The following is a 27,436-nucleotide window of genomic DNA, read 5'->3' as shown; positions in this document are numbered from 1 at the left end:
TTTCTTTCCACGCAGGTTCTGGGACCTGCTCGGTGCGTTTATGTGATCCTTATGTCTCACAGTCCGTTTGATGCCCCTGGACCGTCCGTGACTCACCTTGTGACGCGTCTCCCTCTTTTCTTTTTCAGGTGTCAGCCACGGACGAGGACCGCGGCTCCTTTGGCACCATAAGCTACACTCTGGGCTCAGGTTCCGGAGGCCTGGCACCGGCACACTTCACCCTGGACAAGGAGACGGGCCAGTTGTGCACCAGCACAGCTCTGGACAGGGACGAGGGACTGGACAAGTTTGACTTGACGGTCACTGCAACAGATGGAGTAAGAACCTTTTTTTTTTTGTCCTTCTATATCTGCAGCAGTGAATGGCATCTCTCTGCCCTCCCTTCATATCGCTTTGTGGTTCACTGATGGTGGAGCAGATCAGAGCAGATCATGTCACTTCTTTTCTCCTCATGGTCTCTCACTGCGCTGTAACGCTAATGAAGGTCACTGATCTCGATGGAGTTTTTAATGAATGTTTCCTATTACACTGTAGCCTTCATGTGTTAATCGCTTGTAAGTCACTTTGAATTAAAGCGTAAATGTAAACCATGTATAATGACGCAGGCTTTACTTCTCGTCCACTCTTAGAGAGATAGTTCAGTCAGTCAGTCATCATCTAACCGCTTTATCCTCCACCAGAGGGTCGCGGGGGGTGCTGTGCCAATCTCAGCTACATCGGGCGATAGGCAGGGTACACCCTGGACAGTTCGCCAGTCCATCGCAGGGCCACACACAGTAGAGACAAACAACCATTCACTCTCACACTCACTCCTATTTGTCCAATTTACCTATTCCCCACATTGCATGTTTTTGGACTGTGGGAGGAAGCCGGAGTACCTGGAGAGAACCCACGCACACACGGGGAGAACATGCAAACTCCATGCAGAAAGGCCCTTGTTCCAACCGGGGCTCGAACCCGGGTCTTCTCGCTGCAAGGCGAGAGTGCTAACCACTACACCACCGTGTGGCCCCGAGAGATAGTTCAGTTTTATGGAAAAAACACCTTTATTTTATTGATATTTTTCATGTTCTCCCACACATTGTTGCTGGTGTCCTTGTTCATGTTCCAGTTATCCCGTCCAAACTGGCCCACTTTATGTGACACACTGACTCTACATTAGTAACATTTGTATAATAAAAGGCTTCATTTCACCTATAACTGAAATGCATTTTTGAAGGAGAAGAAAATGAAAGCATTGAATGCGCGTTCCCCGCTGTGTGTGTCGTGTTCCATCCCATCAAAGCCGCAGGGTTAAGGCAAATTAAAGATGTGTGCAGCTGTAGGGGAAATAAATCTGATCAAAGATGTGTCCGGGGTGTGTTTTGAAGAACACGGTATTAAGTGTTGACTTCAAAAAAATGGAAGGGGAAACCTCAACAGCATGGCAAAGCAATCAAAGGAGAACTGAGCGAGTACAGTACAGAGGGAGGGGGGCATAGAAAAAATAAAGAAGTAGTTTAAATAGACTTTTTACTATACAATGATATCATTTTGCTTAAATTTGCCATTCCTGACCACATTCACACTCTCTTTATTCTGGAATCTCCCCAGCAGACCCATGCACATTTAAAGCGTCCATTAATCACAATGGATGCACTGAAAATGGCGCTGAAACCCGACATGAGGGGCAATAAAACATTTGTTGCTCTTGTGTGTGTATTTGGGTTACATGAAGAAATAGATTCACAGCCATTGCCATGCATGCATCATTATTAGCTCACGTAGTGCTCGTTCTCATTCAGGTAGAGGTTGAATTCTCCCACAATGCATCTTCCCCTCACAGTTCTGGCACTTTCCCACTTCAGGCCAGCTGGTGTCTGTTCCCCTTTGTCCTGAATATCCCCCTTTTTAATGGTCTTGTAAAAAGGAAAGCCCTCAGATACGGTGTAATGAGTGTGAACTCTTTGACTTGCTGACAAATGCGGCGCTCGGCTGACTCCATATGTCCGGGATCTTCTGCGGGGAACTCATCTGTCTTCCTTTACAGCTGCTTTGTCTTTACGCCGTGACATAAATCTATTGTCGCCGATTCATAAAGTTTTTCATAAAGTCCCGGACTGTCGCTGTCAGCAGTGGGATTGGAAGCAAATTGAACACTGTATTTGTGGATGTACGGTGAAACAAGGGAGCGAGGGTTTGATTTTAGAGGTCGCGGGGAAGGATGACTTCCTGGACTCACAGTAGGTCGCTTTGATGACGGGAAACAAGAAGAAACTAAATACAAAGAAGACTCCCAGCCGCTCTCTTTTAACCAATTAAAATGCCTTGAACGGAACGACATTGTCATGTTCGGCCTTTTAAAAAGCATGAACACTGACGTATTTCGGGCCCCAGGCTTTCATCTGGGACTCAAACAGGTTTTATGGAAAAAGAGGTCATCTTATTGTGGCTCCACCATTTTGTGGCCCAGAAAAACTAAATATTAAGAAAAGAAATCCACAGATACAAGTCTGTCTTTGCCTGTCTCCTCTTGTCCTGAGAGTGGCCTCTACTGTCCCCTCTTATATTTTAGCCACTGTCAACTATCTTATTAAATCTCAAATAAAACCCATTCTTTGTCTTTCTCAGGGGGGTCTGAGCTCAGTCGCCCGCGTGCAGGTTTCCGTGGTGGACATCAACGACAACCGACCCACTTTCTATCCAGTCCTCTACATGGTCAGTCTCAGCGCCCACAGTGCCCCGGGAACGTCCGTCGTCAAGGTAACAGCTAATGACCCTGACGCTGGGGAAAACGGCAGGGTGACCTACCGCACAGTGCCTGGAGGGGGCTCCACGTTCTTCACCCTCAACAAGGACACAGGTGTGTGTGTGTGTGTGTGTGTGTTTCTTTATGTCCACTCTGTTTTATGGAATAATCAATATTCAACGTGTCCTTTGTTCTCTGCAGGCGTGATCTCTCTCTCGCGCTCGCTCCACGGCAAAGCCAACACGGTCATCTCCATGGTGATATCAGCTGAGGACGGTGGCGGCCTGACGGCGCCGGTCACCGCCCGGGTGAACGTGAGCGTGGTGGGAGGCTCCGTGGCGTCTCCCGTCTTCGAACAGGCTCAGTACTTCTTCACCGTGTCCGAGGACGTCCTGCGGGGGACGGCGGTGGGAGCGGTGCGCGCTGCCACCAAGACAGGTGAGGAGAGCCAGTCATTGCAGGGTTGCTTTTATCTCTCTCCATTCCACATGTTTCCATCTTCCTGACAAGTACGGGACAGAAATCCACTAATGGGTCTGAGAGCGCCTGACGCTTCATCTCTCACACAGTACAAATATACCACAGGCAACAAGAGCATACACTTAAGAAATCACATCCATCACACATTTCTTTCCTCACTATTAATGACCGAGAAATGGATCAGTGCGTCAGACACTCGTCAGACAAACTCCCTCACCAATGAGAAGAAATAAACTTTCTACTTAAAGTGGATGTGTAGCTGTCATGTGAATTATTTATGGGTATGTATTCACTTACCTAAAGTGGAGTGGAGTGGAAAAGCAACACTTTCAGCTCTTTCAGTCGCTTTTAGTGGAGAAACTTATGGAAGATTAATCTCTTTTTTGACCATTTATTCAGCAAACCTGCCAAGGTTTTTTTTTTTCTTTGCTTTTTAAACTTTAACTGGAGGCACTTTAGCATGGTAACACTTTTGTGTCCAAACTTTTGAGTGACTGCAGCTTTCACTAATTTCCCTGACGGCAGTCTACATTGATACTCATTACCAAGCATTACCTTGAAATGACTATGGAAATAAGGTGGAATAAATGTAATATCAATATTGTTATTACCTGCCCGCATTATAAATGCAGTATTATTGTCATTACAAGCCTCATTTATTTGTCATTCAAGTCAAATAGTAGTGGAAGTGGAATTGACTGAGTCTTTTCTATTTTACAGGCCTCTCTAAAGATATCTTCTACTCCATCTCTTCCGGAGACCCTGAAGGTCACTTCACGGTGGACAGTGCCTCTGGCACCATCCGTACCGCTCTTCCTTTGGACCATGAAACCTGCTCCAGTCTGGACCTGGAAATCCAGGCTCGCTCTGGCTCTCCTCCGGCGTACGGCACCAGCCGCATACACATCACCATTTCGGACGTCAACGACAACGCCCCCGTTTTCCTCCCTTCGTCATCAGAGTCCCTCCTTCTGCCCGAAATCACCAAAATGGGGACCGTCATATACCGCATTCAAGCCACCGACAAGGATTCGGGCCACAACGGTCAGCTCAGCTTCGACCTCCTCTCTGCTGGAGCTGCAGGCAGCAGTGGTCAGAGGACGTTTGGTGTTGACCGGGGAAGTGGGGAGGTGCGGCTGATTGGCGGCCTGTCGTACGAAAGTGTCCCGCGCTATGACCTTCAGGTGGTTGCCAAGGATGGCGGCGCGCCACAGCTCAGCTCCACGTTCACCCTTGTGGTCCACATCCAAGCACAGGATGCCCAAGGCCCCAACTTTGACACCCTCACCTACCGCGTGGAGCTGCGGGAAAACACGGCGCTCAACACGCGTTTCCTCCAGGTCCGAGCTCTCAACAGAGAAGCTTCGGGGAACGGCGGGAGCTCCTCCTCGTCTTCTCCCTCCTCGATCTCCTACCGCCTCAGGCCTGATGGAGATGCTGCCGGTTTTGGCATCATGCCCGACAGTGGTTGGCTCTTTGTGCGCAGCTCTCTGGACCGAGAGGTCAAAGACATGTACCTGTTGACTGTGCTGGCCACCTCGGGCCCAGGAGGGGCGGGGAGAACCGGAAGCGCCACAGTCCGGGTGACGGTGACCGACGAGAACGACAACTCCCCCAGACTGAGCCAGGAGAGGGTGTTCCTGGCCGTCAGAGAGAACGTGCTGGCCGGCACAGGTTTCGGCAGAGTGTCCGCGACGGACAGAGACGCGGGACTAAATTCCCGCCTCACGTACAGGCTGCTGCACACGGACAGACACTTTCAGATCAACTCACAAACAGGTGAAAATGACGAGCTGTGTTGCATTGGGTTAAGTGTAATTAATGAAGATGAATTCAGACTAATAGTCGAGTGATTTCCTTTGAAGAATTACAAGTCTTACAAGTAATGAAGGCTCAGACCTCCGCTCAATTTGCCTTTGTCTATTTTCTTTAGGGGAGATCAGCACCCGCCTTGGCTTAGACAGAGAGCAGCAGTCCAGTCACCAGCTGGTTGTGGTCGTCCAGGACGGGGGAACGCCCCCCCGCAGTGCCACGGGCACCGCCCATATCACCGTGCTGGACGAAAATGACAATGCCCCCAGCTTCACTCACGCCAGGCCGGAACGGGAGTTGCTCCTGCAGGTGAGAACCAAGGCGGAGAAGATGGAGCAGAGTGAAATCCTGGTGCTTTTGGATGTTACATCACGAATATAAGTGGACCTGCTGCTTGAGTCCACACTTGTTTATTACTTATAATATGATGAAAGAGTGTGGAAAAGGTTGCAGTAGCAGATTACACATCAACTGATGCAACAGAAACATCCCTGAAATATTCAGCAGGTAGTCAGCGTGGTTCTCGAAAGGATTGGTTGTGTTTATATAACTGTTGCGATGTTGCCGTGTTTGTGTTCGGACAACTTTGTTTTTGTTGGTTGCTAGAAGGATGTAAGGAGGGTTTCATCAAAAAAAGATAAAATAATGTTAGGAACCGATTACAGAGGAACTGGAGACGTGATAAGAAACACTACGTCATAGTCAGACAATGTACACAGATAAGAATTGGTCTCAACAACAATCCTTCTGTGTTGTAGGTGATGGAGGGGCTTCCATCTGGGACAGTCTTAGGGACAGTTACAGCCAAAGACCCAGACGAGGGAGAAAATGGAACAGTGTACTACTCTCTATCAGGTGAGTGTTGTACAGTAAATCTATATTGAAATGAACTTCCTTCCACATCCAAGTTTGGAATGTCACCACGTCTGTTTTGTATCTTCTGAAGGCTCCAGAGCCGAGCGCTTCTCCCTCAACCCGACCAGCGGCGAGTTGAGAACGGCGTCCCCTCTAAGATGGACAGAGCGAGCCGAGTACATATTTGCAGTGACCGCCGCTGACCACGGAGCGCCCGGCCTCAGCTCCACCTGCCAACTACAGATACAAGTAAAACATAATCTGTGCTTCTTTTGGTTTTTTTCAGCTGTACGAAAATGCTTTTTTGTGAAAAAAGGCCACTGTGGTGACGGAGCCAAGAACTGTCACAGCTTTCCGCAACTCTTTTGCATTCCTTACTGCAAGTCATTTCCTCAAACTGTGAAACACCATAACTGTTCAAGGATTTGGAAAAAGGAGGTAAATTTGAGATGGAGGGAAACTGAACCTGCCCGTACAAACAAAATCATGCGTCCCATCTAATGTGCGCTTCCTGCTCCAAAAGTTCACAAGGTAATCAAAAACCCAAGGTGAGAAACCCGGAGCTGCAGGAGGGAGCTGGCCCGCCTTGAGTTATTGTTCTGCACTCTCTGTAGGAGGGTCAATCGTGTGTATCAGCGGACACTATCAGGAATTCAGCAGCAGGAAAGAGAATGGTCTGCCACAGCGGCTCGTAGCCAGGGAAGGGTGGTGGTTTGCTTTGACTGTTTTCATGCGATGTGATTTCAGAGAGGAAAAGGATGCTAATTACAGCGGGAGTGCTTGTCTCAGATTTTGCCTGCTTGTGCGACGCTGAGATTAGACAGAGGGGAAACAGGCACCTCGGAATCAAATGCTCCCAGATGAGCTCTGATGAGAGCCAGCTGCATCAAATCACACAGAGAGAGAGAGAGAGAGAGAGAGCGGGAACACACAACCGCCGCACGGTAGCAGGCAACGATACGTACGCGCACACAGACGCGCACCAGGCAACATTTCCAGATAATGATTTTGAGATTACATTTCAAACAACTGTGGGACATGGGGATATTGATGCACACCGCAAAATACCTGACACCAGCTAAGTTGCCGGAAAAAGCCACAAACATATGGTACGGCCCATTTTCTGACTTTTAATCATCGCAAAAGCGTGCTGTGATGTATTTGAGTAAATAACTGTAAAAGATTCCTCCCTTAATCCAATTGTCCTATTTAAACACTCACAGATTAACCAAACCACAAACTTGAATGTAATCCACTAATTGTTGCTTAATTTGAATTGACTTGAATTCCCTAATAAGTTTTGTTTTGTGATGGACTATGGCTGTGGCTGGCTCACTGCATCATTACAGTTAAACACGGAGCAAAAAAACTATATACTTTTTTAAAAGCTATTGTTAACATACGTTCAGCTTCAAATACCTTCATCTTTTAAGTCAGCACGTATGAAACTGAATTCTGCACATTAAAGACACCAGAAACATGCACTTCATTGCAAGAGAACTTGGTAACAAGAGCGCAGAATGTGGGCGTATGGATATTTGTTTTGCAAACAGAGCTTGTAAAAATCTACGTATGTTTGCCGTCTTCAGAGTTCTTTGATCTGCCCCAGAACAAAATCAAACCCTGTAACTGTTGCTGTAAGTAGCAGCAAAAAAAAAACACTGGCATGGACAGTGTTTGTTCCCCATGTGACAGACAGCTGCACTTAACTGCTCCGCATTATCTGAAGTGGAATATTTACAGTTTTCCCTCCTGTCACACCCATCTTTTTTGGTCACAGATCACATGTGAGTCTCATCCCCGAAGCCAAGACGCAGCAGTGTCAAAGATATTTAATGGAAGAATGGAAATATAATGTCTTTCCTGTAAAACGAGAATGCCCCAGTGAGTTATTATAGTCATCACAAACAACAGATACACACTGCAGACCAAGGCTATGTTTAGGGATGGGCTGTTGTGGGAGTCGTGTAGCTGCAGCGTCTGCAGAATACCAAAGAAAATACTATATGATCCAAGACACTGTACTCTTTTTTTGCTAAACTGCAAAATTGTAGAGTGGAAGGTTTTTATATTGATCTGAGTCATCGTGATCAAATTCTGACTCTGGTTTCCTTTTCCTTTAGGTTCTCAGCTCCTCCAGATCCAGCCCGAAGCCCAACCTGCTCTCGATGACGCTGAACATTATCGAAGGCGTCGATCCGGGCTCCATCGTCGGCTCCGTCCGCCCGCACGACAAGCAGGACGCGGCCCCACTGGAAGGCCAGGTGACGTACCTGGTGGTGGGAGGCACGGACCGGGACGGTACTTTCATGGTGGACCGCTTAAAGGGAGACGTGTACCTGGTGCGGGAGCTGGACTACGAGAGGGGCTCGAGGTACACGCTGCACGTCGAGGTGTCCGACTTCTCCCAAGCGTTTCCCAGCAGCCACCTGGTGCAGCTGGACATCCACGTGCAGGACAGCAATGACCACGCCCCTCACTTCATGGAGGACCCTGTTACTATTGTGGTCCCCGAGAACATGGAGCCAGGGGCCTCCATATATACCTTCCAGGCTGTGGATAAGGTGGGAAACGTATTAACTGCGACACGTTTGCAAGTGATTGATAGTTGATAGTTAATCCTTCTGTGTACACAGTGGACAAGCACCATCAATCGGAACTTCATTTGTTTAGTTTTCTTGAAATCATTGATTTAGAGAGCAATAAAAGGATCTTTTTTTTTCCCCGTATTTGCTTTGTTTTTGTTTAACTGGAACCTTCAACCACAACTCACAGTCATTTCCTCAGTTGTCATATTATAGACTGTATATAAACATGGATTGTTTGAAAAGTAAAGCTTAGGGAGAAGGATGGAAGTAGCAGTTATCAACAGGGGGGGCGGGGACTGCTGGTTGCAAAAAAGAACTCAGGCACTTGATTTATAATGTTGTTCCATATTTTCCTGATGATTTAATGCACTCAGTCTCTATTTTCAGGTCTTCTTCTATAGCATATGTAATTATATTGTTACTGAGAGGAAATTTGACGATAAATCACAACACATATGAAGTAGAAGTCGAATTTGCACAACTGTCTCCTAGACAAAAAAGCAAAGGACACAAAACACAAATGTTCAATAATGTTCCATAGAAGTAAATGTTGGTTTTCTTTCAACTCATTCTTGTACTTCCCTTTTTTACAGGACGGCAGTGGACCCAACAGTGAGCTACATTACTCCATCGAGCACCACTGGCCCGACACGCCTGACCTCCTGACCCTCGACCCCTCCAGTGGAGTCCTGACCCTCGGGCAGAAGTTGGACCGCGAGTCCACACCCTCGCTCTACCTCGTGGTGCGGGCCACGGATCAGCCGCTGGATCCCTCACAGAGGCGCTGGGGTTCAGTCACCGCGCGAGTGTTTGTGACGGACGAGAACGACAACGCTCCGGTCTTCAGCTCGCCGTCTGCGGTCAGCGTCATGGAGGACCAGCCTGTCGGGTGAGACGGTTTAATCCCAGCATCCCCGAACAGCCTTCGCAGCTTAAAAAAGTTAGCAACTCAACTGACGTGAAATTATCTCACCAGGTTTGTGATTTTGTACGTGATGGCTCGAGATGAGGATGAAGGTGAAAATGGCCGAGTGTCCTACAGAATCCAGGCAGGAAACAGTGCTGGTCGCTTTAGTCTGAACCCCAACACTGGTGAGTTTATTTTCCCTCTGGAGCCCAATGTCTAAAAATACTGCGTACGTCATACATTATAAGAGTTTTTCCATAAATTTCCAATTCACACTCCATCAAGAGATTATTAAACTAAAACTCACCACATCATTTCTTACATTTACAATCTGTGTTTAAGGTTTAAACACCATGTGGCTTCTTTTTTTTTCCCTGTGGCACATGATTATTACATGATTAGCATCCCACCATCGAAGACCACTAATTGAACAGAAGTTTCCAGAAGATTGTAATGACCCAATGAAGTGCTGTGCCTGCTGAGTCTCTGCTGCTAAAACACTCATAAGCCTCATATCCCTTTTTACTAGATGATCTCCCAGTGCCACAGAGCAATATCTCACTTTCCTCACGCTTTAGTGTTCTTTTCTTGACGTTTCGTTCATGGGAACAGATTTTTACTTGGGCACGGGACACCGACAGCCTTTGATATCTTATATATGTGTACGTGTAATCTCCGGATCACAGGAGCGGGCTGGTTTTGGCGTGCTCAGCTGTGGCTGCCATGGGATTAGGAGCCATAAGACAGACATTTAATGCGGCTTCCAGATGGAAAGAAAGTCTTTACTTCATTACTGTCAAACTTCTTGTGCATTAGCACGGCTTGATTTCACTTCTGGTCTGTTTCACAGACTGCGCGGTGCTCATGGCTTAAGCTTTTGGTAAAAAATAAAAAAAAATAACAATTGCTGTAATAGCAGCTCGACACCGTGTTGCCAAGACATTTACCAAACTGTCTGGCTAATATTGGGACTGTCATTACACTGCTTATAAATTACATATGTGCCCTTTGCCAATGTTACATTTCTGTTATTTTATATTACAGCCTATTTACTGCTGCTTTTATTGTGCACTTAAGAAGCTAATTTATTCTATATCTCTTTATTTTTCCCCAAGTAGTCTCAGAAGTGTAGCACATTTTCATTCCTACTGTTTGAGAACATTGCATTTATTGTGCTATATCGGCTTATTCGCGGTATCCTTAAATACTTTTTGTATTAAAACTCAATTCCTGTGTAGAGTTATTGCATTAAATGAAGATAATCTTCTGTTGCGCACACTGGCACGCCCCTCCTTGCAGTCTCGGTGACGACAAGGTGTGAAACACGAGTAAAAAGTGAGGGGAGTAACTGAAGCAGTGCAGCAGCTCTGATTCACAAAACACCGCGTATCGCAACCGATTCGTTTCCACCTAAAATGCTCACGCGCGCTAATTCTCTGACAAATCTGAGGAATCAACATGCCCGTGAGATGTCTCTCAGAACTCTCAGTGGAGGTCATAGGTTGATTTGACTTGGCAGCTGTGCAGTTGCAGGTTGTGCTCTGGACGCTCACGTCTTTGTTCCTGTATAATCTGCAGAACGCTCGTTCACATGCGAGTGCTCCTCCAGAGTGCCAGAAGTGAATAGCTGGCATGAATTAACTGTTAATTTTGTTTTGGTATGGAAACTCTCATAAAGCAAATGCTGGAAAGGTTTTTTTTTTTGTTTTTACTGGTCCTTTAGAAAAGCTCTGCCAATCTTAAGTACACAAAATGATGTGTTTGTTAAAACACAAACAAACCTACACACGCATTACACAACTCATATGAGAAGAAAGTATTTCAGTGAGGTAATTAAGGAAAGTCCTCACTCACTGCTAACTCAACCTTTATTGTTCTCCTTTCGCAGGCGCTCTGTCCATCCTTAAAGCCTTAGACAGGGAAGAGCAGGAAATCTTCAATCTGACCATCGTCACAGAGGATCATGGGATACCTCAGCTGTCCACCTCTCAGGTGCTGTGCGTGCAGGTGATCGACGTGAACGACGAGGCTCCCGTGTTCCAACAAGTAGAGTTCGAGACCCAGGTGATGGAAGACCAAGGGCCGGGAACGACAGTGTTGACGGTGACTGCCACGGACAGGGATCAAGGTTGGTCCAAATCTTTAGAAAAAAAAGTCGTTAATATAGTGTGCGACGTGGAATAGAAACACAATCACACGGATACACAAGATCCAAGAGAACATGTGGAGATTATTAAACAACGTGCACTTACTGTATGTTGACAAACAGCGCACATGTTTTACCTACGTTCTCCACTTTATAATTCCATAAAATCGTAAAAGACTTCAAATTCCGGGAACATATAAAAGGCACTGTATACAGAACATGCTGTATGTATACCTTCAGGACGAAATGCTGCAGAACTCAAGACTGGGAGACGTACAAATGGTTTAGAGAAACCACACGATTTTAAAACAAACCACAAACTCACAGTCATGTCCAGAGCTTTATTGTCCTGGAGTTTTAATCAGGATTTCCTAAAGGCACTATGTGGCTTTGGATTTATCAAATCACTGCCTTATTATGTTAAACCGTCGCTTATTTTCTTTATTGCTTGTTTCGTAGCGTGCCCAGACTTTTATACACGTATGTCTTGCCTTTTTACTGCAGGCTCTAACGGCCACGTGATGTACGGAGGTGTGACCGAGGAGGGCTTCGTCATCAACCCAGTCACGGGAGTGATCACCACCACAAAGGAGCTGGACGCAGAGCGACAGGATCACTACACTCTCACTGGTACTAAAATATCTCATCGTCTCGCACGACTCCGTTTCATTTTCACTGTACACCAAATCAGTCCCAACATATCATCAGCTTAACATATCTCCACGTCTTATCAGTGTATGCCAGGGACGGAGGTTTGCCCCCGAACTTTGCCAAGGCTGTGGTCCGCGTGGAAGTGCAGGACGTGAATGACAATGCCCCGGTCTTTTCAAAGCCGTGGTACAGACTGGAGGTGCCAGAGAACCAGGCCCCTGTAGAGCTTTGCTTCCTCAAGGCGACAGACCCCGACTCGGGTCCTGGTGGAGAGCTGGAGTACAGAATTACTGGTGAGAGAATAATGAATTTACTGAATAATGAATAACTGTCCTGAAGCCCAGGAAGTAGCAGTTAGCCACTAGAGGGCAAAATGAACCGTTTGAATGGAAGTCTATGATGGAAAATGTTCCAAGTTCTCACGTGATTCACGACTTCAGTCAACATTTTCCTGATGAGTTAACGCTCAAAATCACTCGTCTCAGTCGTCTTTTCCAGTAGCACATTTTAGTCAGCTTTATAAATGATTTTGTTATTCAGAGGAAACGAGATGACAAAGTACGGCACATATGATGAGCGGACACTCTTGGTTGCAGGTCTGTGTCACAGTCATAAATCTCAAGTTAGTTTTGCCAACGAAGACTATTTTCCATCCGTTTTTATATGCATGGGACACATACTGCAGACTGATGTGTTGCATTATTACTTGGCTCTGTCTCCTACAGTATGTGAAAGAGCAGAGTTGCATAGGTTCACCCCTAATAGTCTTATAACTTCTATCGTGTGCAGTTGATGAATATGAATATGGTGATGCAGCACACTCAAACTTTGACCTAAGTGCAAAGTTGGCGTAGATACATCACTTAAGTTTTTTTTTTTTTGCTTCCTCGGCCTCATTAATTCCTCCTGTTTCAGCCGGAGACTCACAAGGAGATTTCCAACTCGACCTCAGCTCGGGAGCCCTGTCGACCTCGCGCGGCTTGGACAGGGAAACCAAGGCTGAATACGCCCTTGAGGTGGTGGCCACGGATCGCGGCAGCCCCGCTCTCAGCACCACCGCCACGGTGGAGGTGGTCGTCCTCGACGTCAACGACAACAGCCCCGTCTTCGGCAAGAGCAGCTACACTGTGGATGTGTCGGAGGACGCGGCAGAAGGCACACAGGTTCTGGAGGTAAACAGAAATGTGATTTGATTTAAGACGATGACAAACAAATGCATTAATCACTCAACAATGGGGCTCATTCTCTAGTTGTTTACGTCAGGGTTTCTCAATCCTGGTCCTTCAGGTGTTTGCTCGCTCCAACACAGGTGTGTCGCCAGGACCAGGATTGAGAAACCCTGGTTTATATTATGTACTTATTATAATTGTAGACTTTAAACTCATGTGTCAGTGGTGTACTGATTTAATCTTTTAAATATTTGGGTCTATTTCCAGGTTTCAGCCAAAGACGCTGACGAAGGACTGAATGGGAAGGTTCTGTATTTCCTCAGCCGAGAGACACACGGAGCGTTCGCCGTGGACGAAAACACCGGTCGCATAAACACGGCCGCTCCGCTGGACAGAGAGAAACGGGCGTCGTACAGTTTCCAGGTGTTTGCGCTTGACCTTTCACCGGCGGCACCCAGGAACACCTCCGCTCAGGTAAAGGAGGTTTGCCATCAAGAGTGTTGAAATATGTCACAAATGTAAGATATGGTTTTAACTGTTTTTGGACGTCTTCCCTCTAGGTGAGCGTCTACATCCAGGATGTCAACGACAACGCTCCCGTCTTCATCCAGGATCCGCTGGTCATCGAAGTGTCCAGCAGGAATTCTCAGCGGGTTCTTGCCACGATGAAGGCAGAGGACAAGGATTTCGGCGCCAACGGTTCCGTGTTTTACCGTTTCGCTATGCCAGTGAGGGGGTTTAGCATCAACTCCTTGACAGGGGAGATCCAGGCGACTCAGCCCCTGGGGGACCTGACTCAGGCTGAGAGGACGTTGATCGTGGAGGCCATGGATCAGGGCAGTCCAGCTCAGTCTGCACAGGGTGTGGTGGTGATTTACGTGAAGGAGGTGCAATACAGTGGCATTCGCTTCTCTAGGAATGCCAGAGACGTCAGCATCCAGGAGAACGCCGCAAAAGGTTGAACGATAATAGATCGTGATGAGGGATACGTTTAGCCCTGTTTGTGCTTTTACACATATAATATGTTCTCTGTGCTTCCTGAATTCAGGCACAGCTGTGGCGCAGACTCAGGCTCAACACCCAGATGGGACACGAAGGGGTATCAGCTACAGCATCTTTAGTGGAAACAGAAAACATTCATTCAGTATCAGCTCGTCAACAGGTAAGACCAAAAAAGCATAACTAACCCTTTCCTATAACATTAGCTATTTAGCCCAATATGCATCATTCAAATATTTAACCCTACAATACATTGGTTTTCACCTGATAATAAGTAGTCATCCTTAAAGTTGCCACTAATATTTTGATTTTATAAAGATACATGCACAAATCTACAAGGTGCGCGATCTCCTGATCACTTTTTTCAATTTTTTTCCCTCCCAGGTGAAATCCAGGTGCAGAGCTCGAACGGTCTGGACTTTGAAGACACCCCCAGACTCCGTCTTGTCGTGAAGGCCGAGACCATGTCCTCCACGTCTTTCATGGCCGTGAACTTGATCTTGCAGGATGTCAACGACAACCTTCCTCGCTTTCAGCTGCAGAACTATGTGGCCTACATGAAAGAGACACAGGGATATGAAATGCCAATCATACAGGTACTTGCGAATGGAAAAAGTGGAGTATCAAATATTTGCACTTTTTGTATTAGACTTAGGGTTAAAAAAAAACCCTTTGTCATCTTTTTTCCTAGGTGGTTGCTGAGGATGTGGATCAGGGCCAAAATGGCCAGGTGACCTACTCCATCCAGTCATCGGGTATGAGCGGCTTGTTCAAGATCGACCCGATGACAGGAAGCATCACCACGGCAGCCATAATGGACCGTGAAATCTTTACCCAGACCAAGTGAGAACAGACCTTTTGGTTAAATAAACCTCACCGGGAACCACTCTGTGTGCACATACTGAGGACGGACATATGTGTCACCTGTAATAAGTGTTGCACAGAAAAAGAAATAGACACCATTAATCATATTCCCTCAACTTGTTTGTGTTTAGATAGCTGACATAGTCTGTTGATGACATAAGGGCCAGTATAAACCTGCATGCCATATGTGTTAAATAATGTCAACTAAAGAATGGAAAATGGAGTCGATAAAGAGTCTTTACCGTCACTTTTATTTGCCGACTCAGGTTAATCGTTACGGCAACCGACAGAGGAAGTCCAAGACTCGCTGGTTCAGCCACGCTGACGGTGATCATTATCGACCAGAACGACAACAGTCCCACGATTCCCTTACCCAAGGAAGTCCGCATTCCAGAGAGTGAGTACTTCTGCAGGGAATCTTTAAATGCAACTCCTGTTTTTTAACACAATATACTGCATTTCTCCGTTCCTCAGATACACTGATCGGCACGGAAATCACTCTAGTGACGGGTAACGACGTGGACTCCAGTCCGGCGCTGTCTTACACCTTACAGCTGGACCCGACGGCCTCGGGCAAGTTCGGGATCCACCGCTACAGTGGCGGCGTGTCGCTCACCGCTCCTCTGGACTTTGAGGAGAAGACGTGGTACACTGTTACCGTCAGAGCCACAGACAGCCAGCATCAGACTGAGGCTAACATTACAATACTGGTGGAGGACATTAATGACAATGCACCTGCGTTCACTCATGATCTCTACCAGGTAGGTCAATTATACATGCAGGGTGTGTGTTGTTATAAACCCATGCTTGCTGCGTTTACATTACAGTAAAAACAGTGCAGAAAGGATTTTTTATTTCTTCACAACTCATAAAGTTTGACAGGTAATTAAAATTTTCTTCAGAAACATTCACGCCACAGCAGCACCGTTACACTTATCGTCATGTACACACGCTGAAAAAAAAAACAAACAACATCCGCAAGTACATTCCCAACGTGCACACACTGGGGGTGATAAAAGTTAACTACCTAATATTCACTGGGGAGAGCTTGTGGAGATGAACCTGTGGAATATTTACTGCGCTGATGCAGGAAATGACCTCAGCATGAACACGAGTTCAAGAAAACACGAGCGACAATATAACATGCAAAGCTTTGTGCTTCTTGACCTTCCTCGCCATGCGTCTAGGAAATTTATTGCGGTGTTTATGTGTTGTTTTTTTTTTTTTATTAGCCGCACAGATGCTGAACTGTTTTTGATACGTCTGCATTCTAGGTGACTCTCCAAGAGCACACGCCACCGGGAAGTGCAGTCGTCACGGTAACGGCAACTGACAGAGACTCCGGCGACAACGGAAAGATCACCTACAGAGTCATGTCATCAACTCAGGAGGGCTTCTACATCGACCCCAACAATGGTAAACAACAATTTCGAGCCTTTCCTGATATTTTTAGCTCACTGAATAACAAGCCTGACTTGTAAATGGCCAGATAGGCATCTGTAGCACACACAACTCCCGCCTCGTCCTCCCGCTTCCACCGCAACATTGTTTTCTAGGGCAGGAAGTTCATCCGTCTTTATGAAATCACTGAAGTATTACTTCCAGCCTCAGCCAAGTTTGCTCAGGCCTTCTCCTTGATGGATTGTGTAACGAGCGACTTGAGGAAACCGACCGAGCACAGTCGCACCGGACTAAATAGCGTTGGTCACACTACACGTACCCAACCAAAAACCATCATAACAGAGCATGCTGTTTCAAAAGTATTTGCTCATTACATGCCAGACAATCAATGAACAGGAAATTACAGGAAAGTGAGTTGGAGTTGTTTAATGTGTAAATAATCAAGGGTTATAAGGGAAAAAATTCATAGTGATCCTCACTTCTATCCTCATGTAACATATTCAAACATTTATTTTTCAAAAAAAACAAAACCAGCCCTGTTTAAAACCCTGCCAAATAATAATATACTGCTTTATTATTAAAAAAGTATATAAAATTCAATGAATACACAATATCTGACTCCCATGTGTTACCCTCTGTATCTAGGGACCCTGTTCATTAGTCACAGAGCCGAGTTTGATCCCGAGCGACCCTCGATCAGTATTGTCATTGAAGCTCGTGATGGAGGCTCACCTCCGCTCTCGTCACTGACCACAGTGCAGGTTCAAATCTCCGACGTCAACGACAACGCGCCTGTGTTCCATCAATCTGAGTACAGGTCAGCCTGACATTCATCATACATGCTGGATGTTCATGGTTAAACATCCTCGGCTGTTCTCACATATGTAATATGTTCCTGCCTGCAGGGCTACAGTTGCTGAGGACACCATTCCGGGATCCACAATATTGACTTTCGAGGCCTTTGACAGTGACCTCTCCCGAGAAAACTGCGGCTTCGACTTTGCCATTGCCAACGGAAACGAGGGAAACGCTTTCCAGATCGAAAGCAGCGTGCGCTTCCTGGAGGGGCGGGGATTTCAGACTGTTGGGACTCTGCTGTTAGCAGAGGGGCTTGACTTTGAAACCAAGCCACTCTACAACCTCACTGTGGTCGTGTCGGACCGCGGCGTGCCCCAGAGGAGCTCGACTGTCGCTGCCGTGATAACCATCGGCGATGTGAATGATAACTCTCCGGCGTTCGGCAGTGCCGAATATACCGTGTCGTTAAGTGAAGGAGCTGAAGCCGGGACAGAGATCATACGACTCACAGCTACAGGTCAGCAAAAGTCTTTATTTCCCTTTAGATATTTGTCATTGTTCCTTGATTACTTAATTAATTAATTGTACTCTCTTGTATTTCTTCACAGATCCGGACTCAACCCCCAATGCTGAGGTCCAGTATACTATCAGCTCTGGTAATGAGGTGAACTTATTTACTGTGGACCAGTGGACTGGCGCGCTGCGGCTTCAGCGGGCGCTTGACCGAGAGCACCAGTCCACTCACGTCATCATCGTCCAGGCCGCGGACGGGCAGGGACACTTCACGCTAGCTCCGGTGATTGTGGAGGTCAAAGATATCAATGACAATCATCCCTTCTTCCCCGTGGAAGTCCTGACCGCGAGCATCAGAGAAAACCAGCCAGCCAACTCGGCCGTTACCGTTCTCCACGCCATTGACCATGACACGGGTGTTTTTGGTCAGCTGAAGTATTACATGGTGGAACGGTCGAGGGTGGGAAGAGACAGCTTCACCGTGGACCAGAGCTCCGGAGAAATCAGGAGCAGAATTGCCTTCGATTTCGAGAAGGTCAACTCCTTTAACTTTGTAGCGATTGCAGTTGATTCAGGCAACCACACGGCCACTGTGACTGTACAGGTGTTTGTCACAGGTGAGGATGAGTATGATCCGGTCTTCACATCCTCTGATTTCAACTTTGAAGTCCCCGAAGAAGCTAAAAAAGGCCAGAGCATCGGCCAGGTCCAAGCCAATGACGAGGACGGAGGTGTGGATGGTATTGTTCTCTACTCACTTCCGGCCAACTCTCCATATTTTGATGTAAACAAAACCACGGGGGTGATTTATCTCAAGGTGGATAGTTCAGGCAGCAGTGGGAGCAGTGGGTCGGGCCGTGCCAGAAGAGAAGCCCGGCTGATGAATCTTGATGTGAGAGCTCACAGTCCTCTGGATGCATCTCGCACTTCTACAGCCCAGATCTCCATAGATGTCACAAACACCAACTTTGGCCTGGCACCTGATGTGAACATCCTGCTTATTAGCATCATCGCAGTTTCCCTTGGTTTCATCGTATTGCTGGTGATCATGGCAGTGGTGGTGTTCCTCGTGAAGTCACGGAGAAGAAAGAAAGATCAGGATGCAGCAAACCGAACTGCGTCTTCGGGAACTGCTCTGCAGAAACTAGATGACTGCAGTTCAGGACCTGGAGCTGAAAGGATCTACCACCAGGCCTTGCCAGGCTACGCTGGAGATCAGGGTGGAGCTGGTGGCGGTCCCTACACAAGAGGGGGCTCTTTGGATCCTTCTCACTCTAGTGGAAGAGGATCAGCTGAAGCAGCAGAGGACGACGAGATCAGGATGATAAACGAGTATCCCCGCGTGGCCTCCATCACCTCGTCAATGCAGGAGCACATCTCAGCCAGGGGACCAGACTCTGGAATTCAGCAGGATGCTGACCAGCTCTCAGATATTTCCTGTGAACCTGCAGCTTTGGAGGGCAGCACTTGGTTCAAAGGAAAGAAACTTGGTGGAAGTCTCAGTGGGACCTTGCTCTCTGGCCAGCTCCCAGTGTACAGGGACGAGGGCAGTGGATACCTGGGAGTAGGCCGTGGCCTCAACATGACTTTGCCCAAGGATTACGCCTTCCCTGAAGATGGTAAACCTTCAGTGGACGGTTCCCTCACAGCTATTGTTGCCAGTGACGAGGAGCTCCGTGGAAGCTATAACTGGGATTATCTGCTCAACTGGTGCCCACAGTTCCAGCCTCTAGCAAATGTTTTTACAGAGATCGCGAGGCTGAAAGATGAAACTGCGCAGCAGAGCCAAAACCCTCGCCAGCCCTTTCACCCGAAGCCCAAAATGGACCCCAAACCTAGAATTGACCCTCCACCACTCATCACATCCGTAGCCCATCCAGGGGCAATGTCGGTCCCACCAAAGGTCCCCGTGCCTGTAATTGGACGGACATTCCCCCATTTGGCCTCGCTTCGCAGGTCCCCTATCAGTCACGAGGGGTCCATTTCATCAGCAGCGATGTCCCCCAGCTTCTCCCCATCTCTGTCCCCCCTGGCAGCTCGATCTCCAGCGGTTTCGCCCTTTGGAGTCAACCAAGGTCCTTCGGCATCCATGATCAGCACCAGGGAGCCCTCACTGGACCGGAGTCCTGATCATGAGATGAGAATATGATGTAAAAATATTAGAAGACTATTTAAAGTAGGACATTAAAGACAGACAACCAGAATGACTCTGAACTGGAAGGGTTCACATGTGTCCGGAGTTCAAATGCCTGACCACTTTTCTGGACAATAAAAACAAAAACATACTTAACCTCCTCCTGGTGGAATATGTGCTTTGGCGTAATTCCCTTGGTCGCCACAGGAACTCACCAAAGTGGAACATGTGCCTGGGTTGACTGGACCAACCCACCATTCCACAGTGACGCAGGTCTCCGAGAACTGATCAGGGTTGAGAGGTGGAGTGACCTCTTTATGGGACTGCGCGTCGAGCTTGCCCTGCAGTCAGAGATCCTTTAGTGTGTAGATAAATAGATAAATGTGTAGTTTCCGTGTTTTCTCACTGGCTGGCCAGGGAGTTAAGGACCTAGTTTCTCTCTTTTACACTCCAGTATTAAACTCATCTAGTGGCTGCTTTCAAACTGATGGACATGACGACCAGTGGGTTCAATTGCCAACGCATCGTACAGAGGAATCGCAATGGAGATGGTTGTGTTTTTTTTACTCACCAATACAAACAACACTTCTTTTGATTTTGATTTTTTTATACTTTTGTATGAAATTATGAGTTCAGATTTCCAGAAATGCCATTATTCCACGTGGAGAGGTTATTGTTTTTGTTTCTGTGCATATTGTGTATATTTGTATGTATGCGGACTACATTATGTACTGTATGTGTCTCCTTGGTTTTTAGAGATTCCTGTGACAGTTCTGTTGTGAGTGAGAGGGAGACATTCGTGTTTTTATCATTATTTATATGAAAAATGACTTTCCTGCCCAGTTACCCGTACATTTTTTAATAATTTTTTTTTTTTGTCAAATTGTAGATCTCTCTAAATCCAAAAAACATCTTGGTCAAAAACGAAATGCCTACTTCTGCTGTAATACACAACAGCACATCCCCTTTGTTTTTCAGGGACAGCTAAATTAACTGGTCACCTCTGTGTCTTTAAAAAAAAACAAACAAACAAGTGCTTCCTTAAGTCAGTTACGCCAGTCATTATCTTAAATTCATTTTTACTGTGAAATTCTTCATCTCAGCACAATGGTATTAACATGCAACGAACGGTAGAGGAAACGTGGCAAAGGTTGTGGAAAAGTAGCACACGTGCAAGACAAAGCGGAAACAAGGGCCTAAATGCATGAACCCTAATGAATGTACAAGGATTTAGCAACCAGTGCAGTATTTATTTTCATGTGAACTCTGTGTTCCGTGCATTTTTATTCCCGTTCTTCTCACATCGAGACGTTCAACGACACAAGGAGGTGTTTTCGCGTTCCATTTAGCGACACCTTCTCTCTTTTCTCTCTGCTGTTGAATGTCTTTTTTCATGTGCATTTTCTTCCCCCTTTCTGGCCTGTTTTTAATCTCTTCGGGGTGATTGCATATTGGATGTCTTCTTGTGTTCAAAAGATGGCAACTACCTCTGTTCTTTGTTCACCATAGCTGTACAAATTGAACCGTGCAAGGCTGACACTGGTTCCTTTAGAAGCTACACATGCCACATGAGCCTAACTCTAGCACAACATGTTCTCGACTCATAATCACGCTGTGTCAAAAGCATTTTCGGCATTGGAGGACGTCCATTTGGAGTTCACTTCAAGATGAATGCCAGTGACTGATCAGTGGAGCAATGACAGAAAAAGAAAAAAGAAAAAAAGAGCTGTATATGTATTTAGAGCAAATAATAAATTCCGACTGATCTCTTTTGACAAACTGGAGTCAGACTTCTTCTTTTTTTAAGGAATGCAAACCAAAACTCAGAGGGAGAGAAACTGGAAAGTAATTAAAGTTTAAAAGGGTTCCAGTGAGCTGGGCTGTGAGGGGTAAGTTTCTGGATCTGGAGTTAAATCCAATCATTTATGAAAAGGGTACAAAAGGGAGCGTTGCCTGTGGGCAGAATCACAATGTACCTCATGAGGACATCCATCCGTCATATGGTGACTGCCCGCAAGAGCAGCAACATTCACCTCACTTAAAATAAAGCAATAACAAACGTTTAATACAACGGTTTTCTGTACACTTCACAAAACCTACATAGCTTTGATTCGGCAAATCATCGTTGTGGATTTTTGAAAAAAAAACCAAGCACCCCTTGCAAAGTTGTGGGAAAAGTATTTTTTCTATTAGGAGACACAAGCAAAGTGTAGCCTCGAGTGGTATCAGAGAAACCTGAGAACCAGAGCCAGGATCCCCTCAACGGTGGCTTCACGTCCTCCAGCTCATATACAGGCATATGATGTTGATATAGCTGAATAATTACAAAATGTTTATTTCATATGGAGCACGGGATATGTTTTCATAGCTGCTGGGGATTTCTGCCTCATTTGGTCATCACACACACACACACACACGCCCGCCGCGGTGTGTTCCTCTATTATTGTTTTGTACAGAAGGAGCCAAACATGGATTTTGACAAGGTGCAGGAGAAAGAATCAGAGACAGGAGCTGTGCATGATTGTCTTGGTAAATGATGGTAAATATAATTCACATTCATATACATGCACATGTTATATAATGATACCCCATCTGGCTCATTTAATAACTAAATACCCAATATGGACGACACAACAGTCTTGCCGTAGGATTGAAAAATTTAAATTACAACGTGCTTTCCCCAACTTTGTTTTTGCAACCTTCTCTTTCACTAACCCCAAACAATCACACACACACACTCCATGGACACAGTGACACGCATGGCCCACAGCAATCTCCCCCAGCTAATTCTGGCTCAGCTCCAACAGGCACATTCAGTACTTGGCAGGTATTTTTAATCCAAATGTGGGAGAAATCGCTCTGAAGTAAAAAAAAAAAGAAATCGGTCCCAGGAAGACTTCAAACAGATGTCGGCCGAAATATGAAATCCACGGTACAGTGTGATGTTTGTGTGCCTTTGTTATGACATGTTATAATGTCGATATGCAAAACATCTGTGGACAACAGGAAAGCCATAATGCGATGCCAGACACCTCATATGTAAGCGCTTAAAAGTAATGATCGAAATAACATTATAGAGCCGAATTGAAATGGAAGTTGCACTGATGGAATTATTAGTTTAGTTTAACGAAAGTCAGAACCATTCAGGTCCTTTTAAACATATTGTTTTGGTGTTTGCTCCATTCACTGTTTGGAAGTGGGTGCAGCAGCGTTGGAAAAAATATGATGTAAGTTTGCCTTCGGTGCACACAAACAGTTTAATCAAGATTTATTGACAACAGTGGGGTCGTTCGCTTATGTTATGATGTCGTAATTACCTATAACCAACACTGTGATGACAGAGTGTAATTACTTTTAACCTGAAATGTCCACAGCCATTTTATTAGGTACACCTGTTCTCAACTGCAGCAACTCGTGTGGAGATAGTCGAGACGACCTGCGAAGGGTCAGACAGGTGACTGAAGTCGTCCTTGAACATGGAACACGTTTATAGTCCATTTATAAAAGTCCGAAAATATAGAAATCCCTCGATTTCACTTTCCCAGAATACAAATAACGATGCATATACAGTGTAATTGTTAAGAGATCCTGTGTTTCACTGACAGCGTAATCCTAACTGCCAGAAAAGTCTCCTCAAGAGTTTGGAAACAGAAGTGAAGGCTTTGGAGAAACATAGTTAAGTACTTTGATCTTACTCTCCTCCAATGTCAGCGCACTCTGGTAGAAACTTTATTTTTTCTATTGGCGTGTATAATCCGCCGCTGCTCACTCTGGGAATCAAGCCTGTAAACATCTTATTAAACTGCCCCCACGCCGTCGTTAGCGTCCAGGTGCTCTGACTTTGATCGGCTCAAGGCGAATAAATGATGAATCAGTACACTCACATCTAAATGTGCCGCCACCACAAAGCAAAGCATGCATGCAGCTGTTGAGAATGGAGCATTGTGCGAGTTGTTTTGCAGATTATTGCCGGTACCACACTGCTCCTGATCACAAATGTAGGTCAGCGCACGGAGAGGAAAAGAGAGAAACAGCAAAAGCTCTGTTAAAAAGAGATTTCATTAAGGCTGAGGTACAACACAGATTTCTTGAACTGCTCTCTGTAAGAGAAGCGGTTACATTTACATGAATATATTCATTTTAAACTTAATTATTCACACAAAGTGTCCAATAGAAGTAAAAAGAGAGTGATGATGCTTAAAGATATGACCGATAAAAATAAAAACAACTATTTTTTTGTGAGCATTTTTAATGATATCGACTGATGGAGTGGATGAAGGATGGAGGCAACAGTGCGGTAACTACACATGGCACAAAGTGGATTCTGCAGCTCAAAAAACTGGATATTTAGCAGTTTGAAGATCATCTAGATTTAAGATTAGATAGATTAAAGACTATCTATATACGGAAAGATCTATTCATAATTCTATTCTATTCAACGGGAAGTCTTTTTTTGAACGTGTTTCCAGAGCTACAAACAAAACCAGTGGAAGTTCTTCTGCAGCTTCTGCTTCAAGGTCAAGGCCCGTGCCAAAGTGGATCGGTTCCCTCGATGGTATCCCACACAAATGAAGTTACCATGAACACATACAGTTCACTCCTACCCCAATGACATCAAGGCTCGCAGTGCCAGGATCCAGCACCATGTTGTTTATCAGTTGCTGTCACTGCTGGCACAGGAAAAGATGGTGAGATATATACAGTATATGAGTGTGTGTGTGATGTTTGTGCACACGTGTGCCTCCCTGCCCGATACTGTCATGTGTTCCAAACATCAGCTTTTGTGAAACAGCTTGGATTTACAATTAATCGCCTTGATCCGAATGGCTTGCGAAGAATTCTGTGAAACCACAGGGTTTGCAGGACTGAATTCACAAAAAATCATACCAACACAGTTTCTTTTCCCTTTTGCTTTTGTGCTGCGATGCGTGTGTTACTCACAGGATTCGTGGAGGAAAACCAGTCGCCCTTAGGTTGTTGGCTCGTGGCCTTTGAATCGCTATATTTAGTGAGTTTTTGCTGCTTTTTTTTTCCGACGGCGTCAACAGAGAGAAAACACTGACAGGAGAAAGAAGCCAGCAGAGTCAGTGCGAGCCTGGTTCTCATTTGCGCTGACCTTGTGTTCGAGGACTCCTTCACTTGTGTCACTCACTCTTGGTTGCTGCAACGAGGGAGTACAGAAGAGATGAGTGAGACAGGGGAGACAAACTGTAACTGAGTTACCACTGTGAACCCGAGCCAACGTGACAGGTCCGGGGCTAATTAGCGAGACATTACAAGAATTGACGGGAACAATTCCAATTGCCAGGTTTTTTTTTTTAGTGCATGTCGTTTAAGTAGGTTTTAAAAATAGTTAAAAAAAAAGAACCTGTTCCAGGACAGAGCAATCACTCAGCAAGGAATATAAAAAGGGGATTTATTTGTGCGCATGTATCAAAATACTGTGTTTGCTTGTACAGTAGAAGGATGAAAGTACCTTCAGGCAAAACATGAAACATGAGGTTTATCAGTTTGTTCCGTGTACTGCTGAGGCGTAACTATTTGCAGCATTTACATGACTGTTTATCAGTTGTTTTCAAAGGAGAGGTTAGCGTTTTGAGCTTTGTTCAGTTATTTATGACCGGAGAAAACCATGTTTTCCATTGAAATGAATCACCGTTTTCTCTGCCTCTCTTTGCCAAGAGAGGAAGCAGCATAAATAAAACACCAGACATAAAATACAGTGGTGAAGATATCAGCAATTGTTTTTATTTACTTATTACAGACATGGACAAATAAAAAAAAAAGGGTGAGTGGCATTTGATCTGCAGGAACGCTGCCCTCTGCTGGTATTTAAATGTTTCCATGTCTGTGGGTGCGGCAACAAGTGGCCACTTTGTTTTGCATCCTCCAGCCAATAACAGCAAGGGGGCGGGGCTATCAGGTTACAACCAGACAGGTGTCAGAAGCTGCGGTAATTGCCATCATGGCACAGAGGAAGTCCTGGTGCAGACACTGGTGTCAATGGTGATCGATGACTTGCAGAGACTCATGGAGAACAGCTGCAAGAATGAAGGTGCGTTACTGTGCTATTAGATAAACGAGACCGGTGGGTAAACAACTCCACGAACAACGGCTGGAAATGACAGCTAGTACTAATAGTGCACATGCAAAAGTGGTGTAAACATGCATGTAAATGATTGAAGCATTCAGGAGGAGAGGCCTCCTGCAGGAACGTACTCTATGGTTTCGTTTAAACAGCAAAACGTCTTGTTTATGGATGAATGTTTACTTGTTTTTGGCCACTTTATTAAGAACCCCAGTTCCGAGTTCTGATCAGCCAATCGCATGGTAACTGCGTGTACTGTAAGCGTGTAGAAGTGTTGAAGACGACCTGCTGACGTGCTAGAAAGGCTGGGCTGAGTATTTCACAAACTGCTGATCAACTGGGATTTTCTCACATAACCACCTCCAGGGTTTAAGAGGAAATAACCAGCGAGCGGCAGTTCTCGAAAATGCCTCGTTGATGCCAGACATCAGAGGAGAACGGTTCGAGAGGATAGCAGGGCAACAGTAACTCGAAGCAGATGGTCTACAGCAGCCCAGAAGACCACACTGGGTTCCACTCCTGCCACTTATTAGTTGTCCTCTGTTCCTAATAAAGTGGCTGGTGAACGTTAATGTGAAACGTAAACTGACTGTCCACTGGAATCAAGCGGGGTAACAATCCGGGCACATTAGCACACACGCACGACACAAATGCAAATAATAATAATAATAATAATAATGATATACAGTGTAAAAGGCCTGTTGACATCACTGATGCGCGCTGTCGCCGCTCACGCCCTTTTTGCCGATTGTGAAGAATGAAGAGCTGCAACCCATTTATTCATGATGTCACGTTCAGGGCCTGAATGCTCCATTCAGACCCTACAGGTTGCGGTGCCGCCAGCCAACACATGGGTGGGGTGTCTGTCTTGTTATTAATTTTTTATTCGCATCAATTACAGGCCGTGGTGACTAAGATGGGGGTCAAATGTCATGTGAATGGCACCCAGTTGGAAAGTGGCGATTAAAAGGGAGGTTATTCCGAGTCGGCGTTCGCCAAGAAAGTCTTAATGGACTCCATACCTTCCTCTCCGTCATGTCCTCACTTCATTCTTCTGTTTTTCTCTCCCACTGTGCACTTTTACAGTACAGGCACGGCAACTGTCGGCTTCTTCTTGTCAGCAGCAGCTTCTTCCGAGTTCACAGTAGGACTCGGAGTCCTCAATTGGCTTTTTTTCTCTGTTTTGATGTTAAGGTTTTCTTCATCTTCTACTCCCTCTATGTCTATGTGTCAATTATAAAAAAAACCTCACCACTTCTTTGTCACAATAACCACCCCCTCCCCCTCTTGTTTTCTCCCAGCT

General features: G+C 45.8%; 1 protein-coding gene across 1 annotated transcript in view; it reads left to right on the top strand.

The window, feature by feature from the left end:
* dchs1b (dachsous cadherin-related 1b) overlaps window positions 1-21,824 on the top strand; it is a 79,846-nt gene extending 58,022 nt beyond the window's left edge. The window contains exons 5-29 of the mRNA XM_044041694.1: window positions 129-317; window positions 2,611-2,842; window positions 2,930-3,166; window positions 3,929-4,987; window positions 5,142-5,329; window positions 5,779-5,875; window positions 5,967-6,124; window positions 7,999-8,439; window positions 9,057-9,352; window positions 9,440-9,555; window positions 11,259-11,498; window positions 12,021-12,146; window positions 12,251-12,460; window positions 13,083-13,339; window positions 13,604-13,810; window positions 13,897-14,293; window positions 14,385-14,498; window positions 14,720-14,931; window positions 15,027-15,178; window positions 15,466-15,596; window positions 15,674-15,960; window positions 16,474-16,615; window positions 17,246-17,417; window positions 17,506-17,915; window positions 18,007-21,824. Of these exons, the coding sequence (XP_043897629.1) occupies window positions 129-317; window positions 2,611-2,842; window positions 2,930-3,166; window positions 3,929-4,987; window positions 5,142-5,329; window positions 5,779-5,875; window positions 5,967-6,124; window positions 7,999-8,439; window positions 9,057-9,352; window positions 9,440-9,555; window positions 11,259-11,498; window positions 12,021-12,146; window positions 12,251-12,460; window positions 13,083-13,339; window positions 13,604-13,810; window positions 13,897-14,293; window positions 14,385-14,498; window positions 14,720-14,931; window positions 15,027-15,178; window positions 15,466-15,596; window positions 15,674-15,960; window positions 16,474-16,615; window positions 17,246-17,417; window positions 17,506-17,915; window positions 18,007-20,060 (8,124 nt within the window). The 3' untranslated portion in view covers window positions 20,061-21,824. The remainder of the gene's footprint in view (window positions 1-128; window positions 318-2,610; window positions 2,843-2,929; window positions 3,167-3,928; window positions 4,988-5,141; window positions 5,330-5,778; window positions 5,876-5,966; window positions 6,125-7,998; window positions 8,440-9,056; window positions 9,353-9,439; window positions 9,556-11,258; window positions 11,499-12,020; window positions 12,147-12,250; window positions 12,461-13,082; window positions 13,340-13,603; window positions 13,811-13,896; window positions 14,294-14,384; window positions 14,499-14,719; window positions 14,932-15,026; window positions 15,179-15,465; window positions 15,597-15,673; window positions 15,961-16,473; window positions 16,616-17,245; window positions 17,418-17,505; window positions 17,916-18,006) is intronic.
* Window positions 21,825-27,436: the final 5,612 nt, after the last annotated feature.

The sequence above is a fragment of the Solea senegalensis genome, linkage group LG13, assembly GCF_019176455.1.
Source record: "Solea senegalensis isolate Sse05_10M linkage group LG13, IFAPA_SoseM_1, whole genome shotgun sequence".
Lineage (NCBI taxonomy): Eukaryota > Metazoa > Chordata > Actinopteri > Pleuronectiformes > Soleidae > Solea > Solea senegalensis.
Note: the sequence above shows the minus strand (reverse complement) of the source record. Positions and strands in the feature narration are given on the sequence as shown.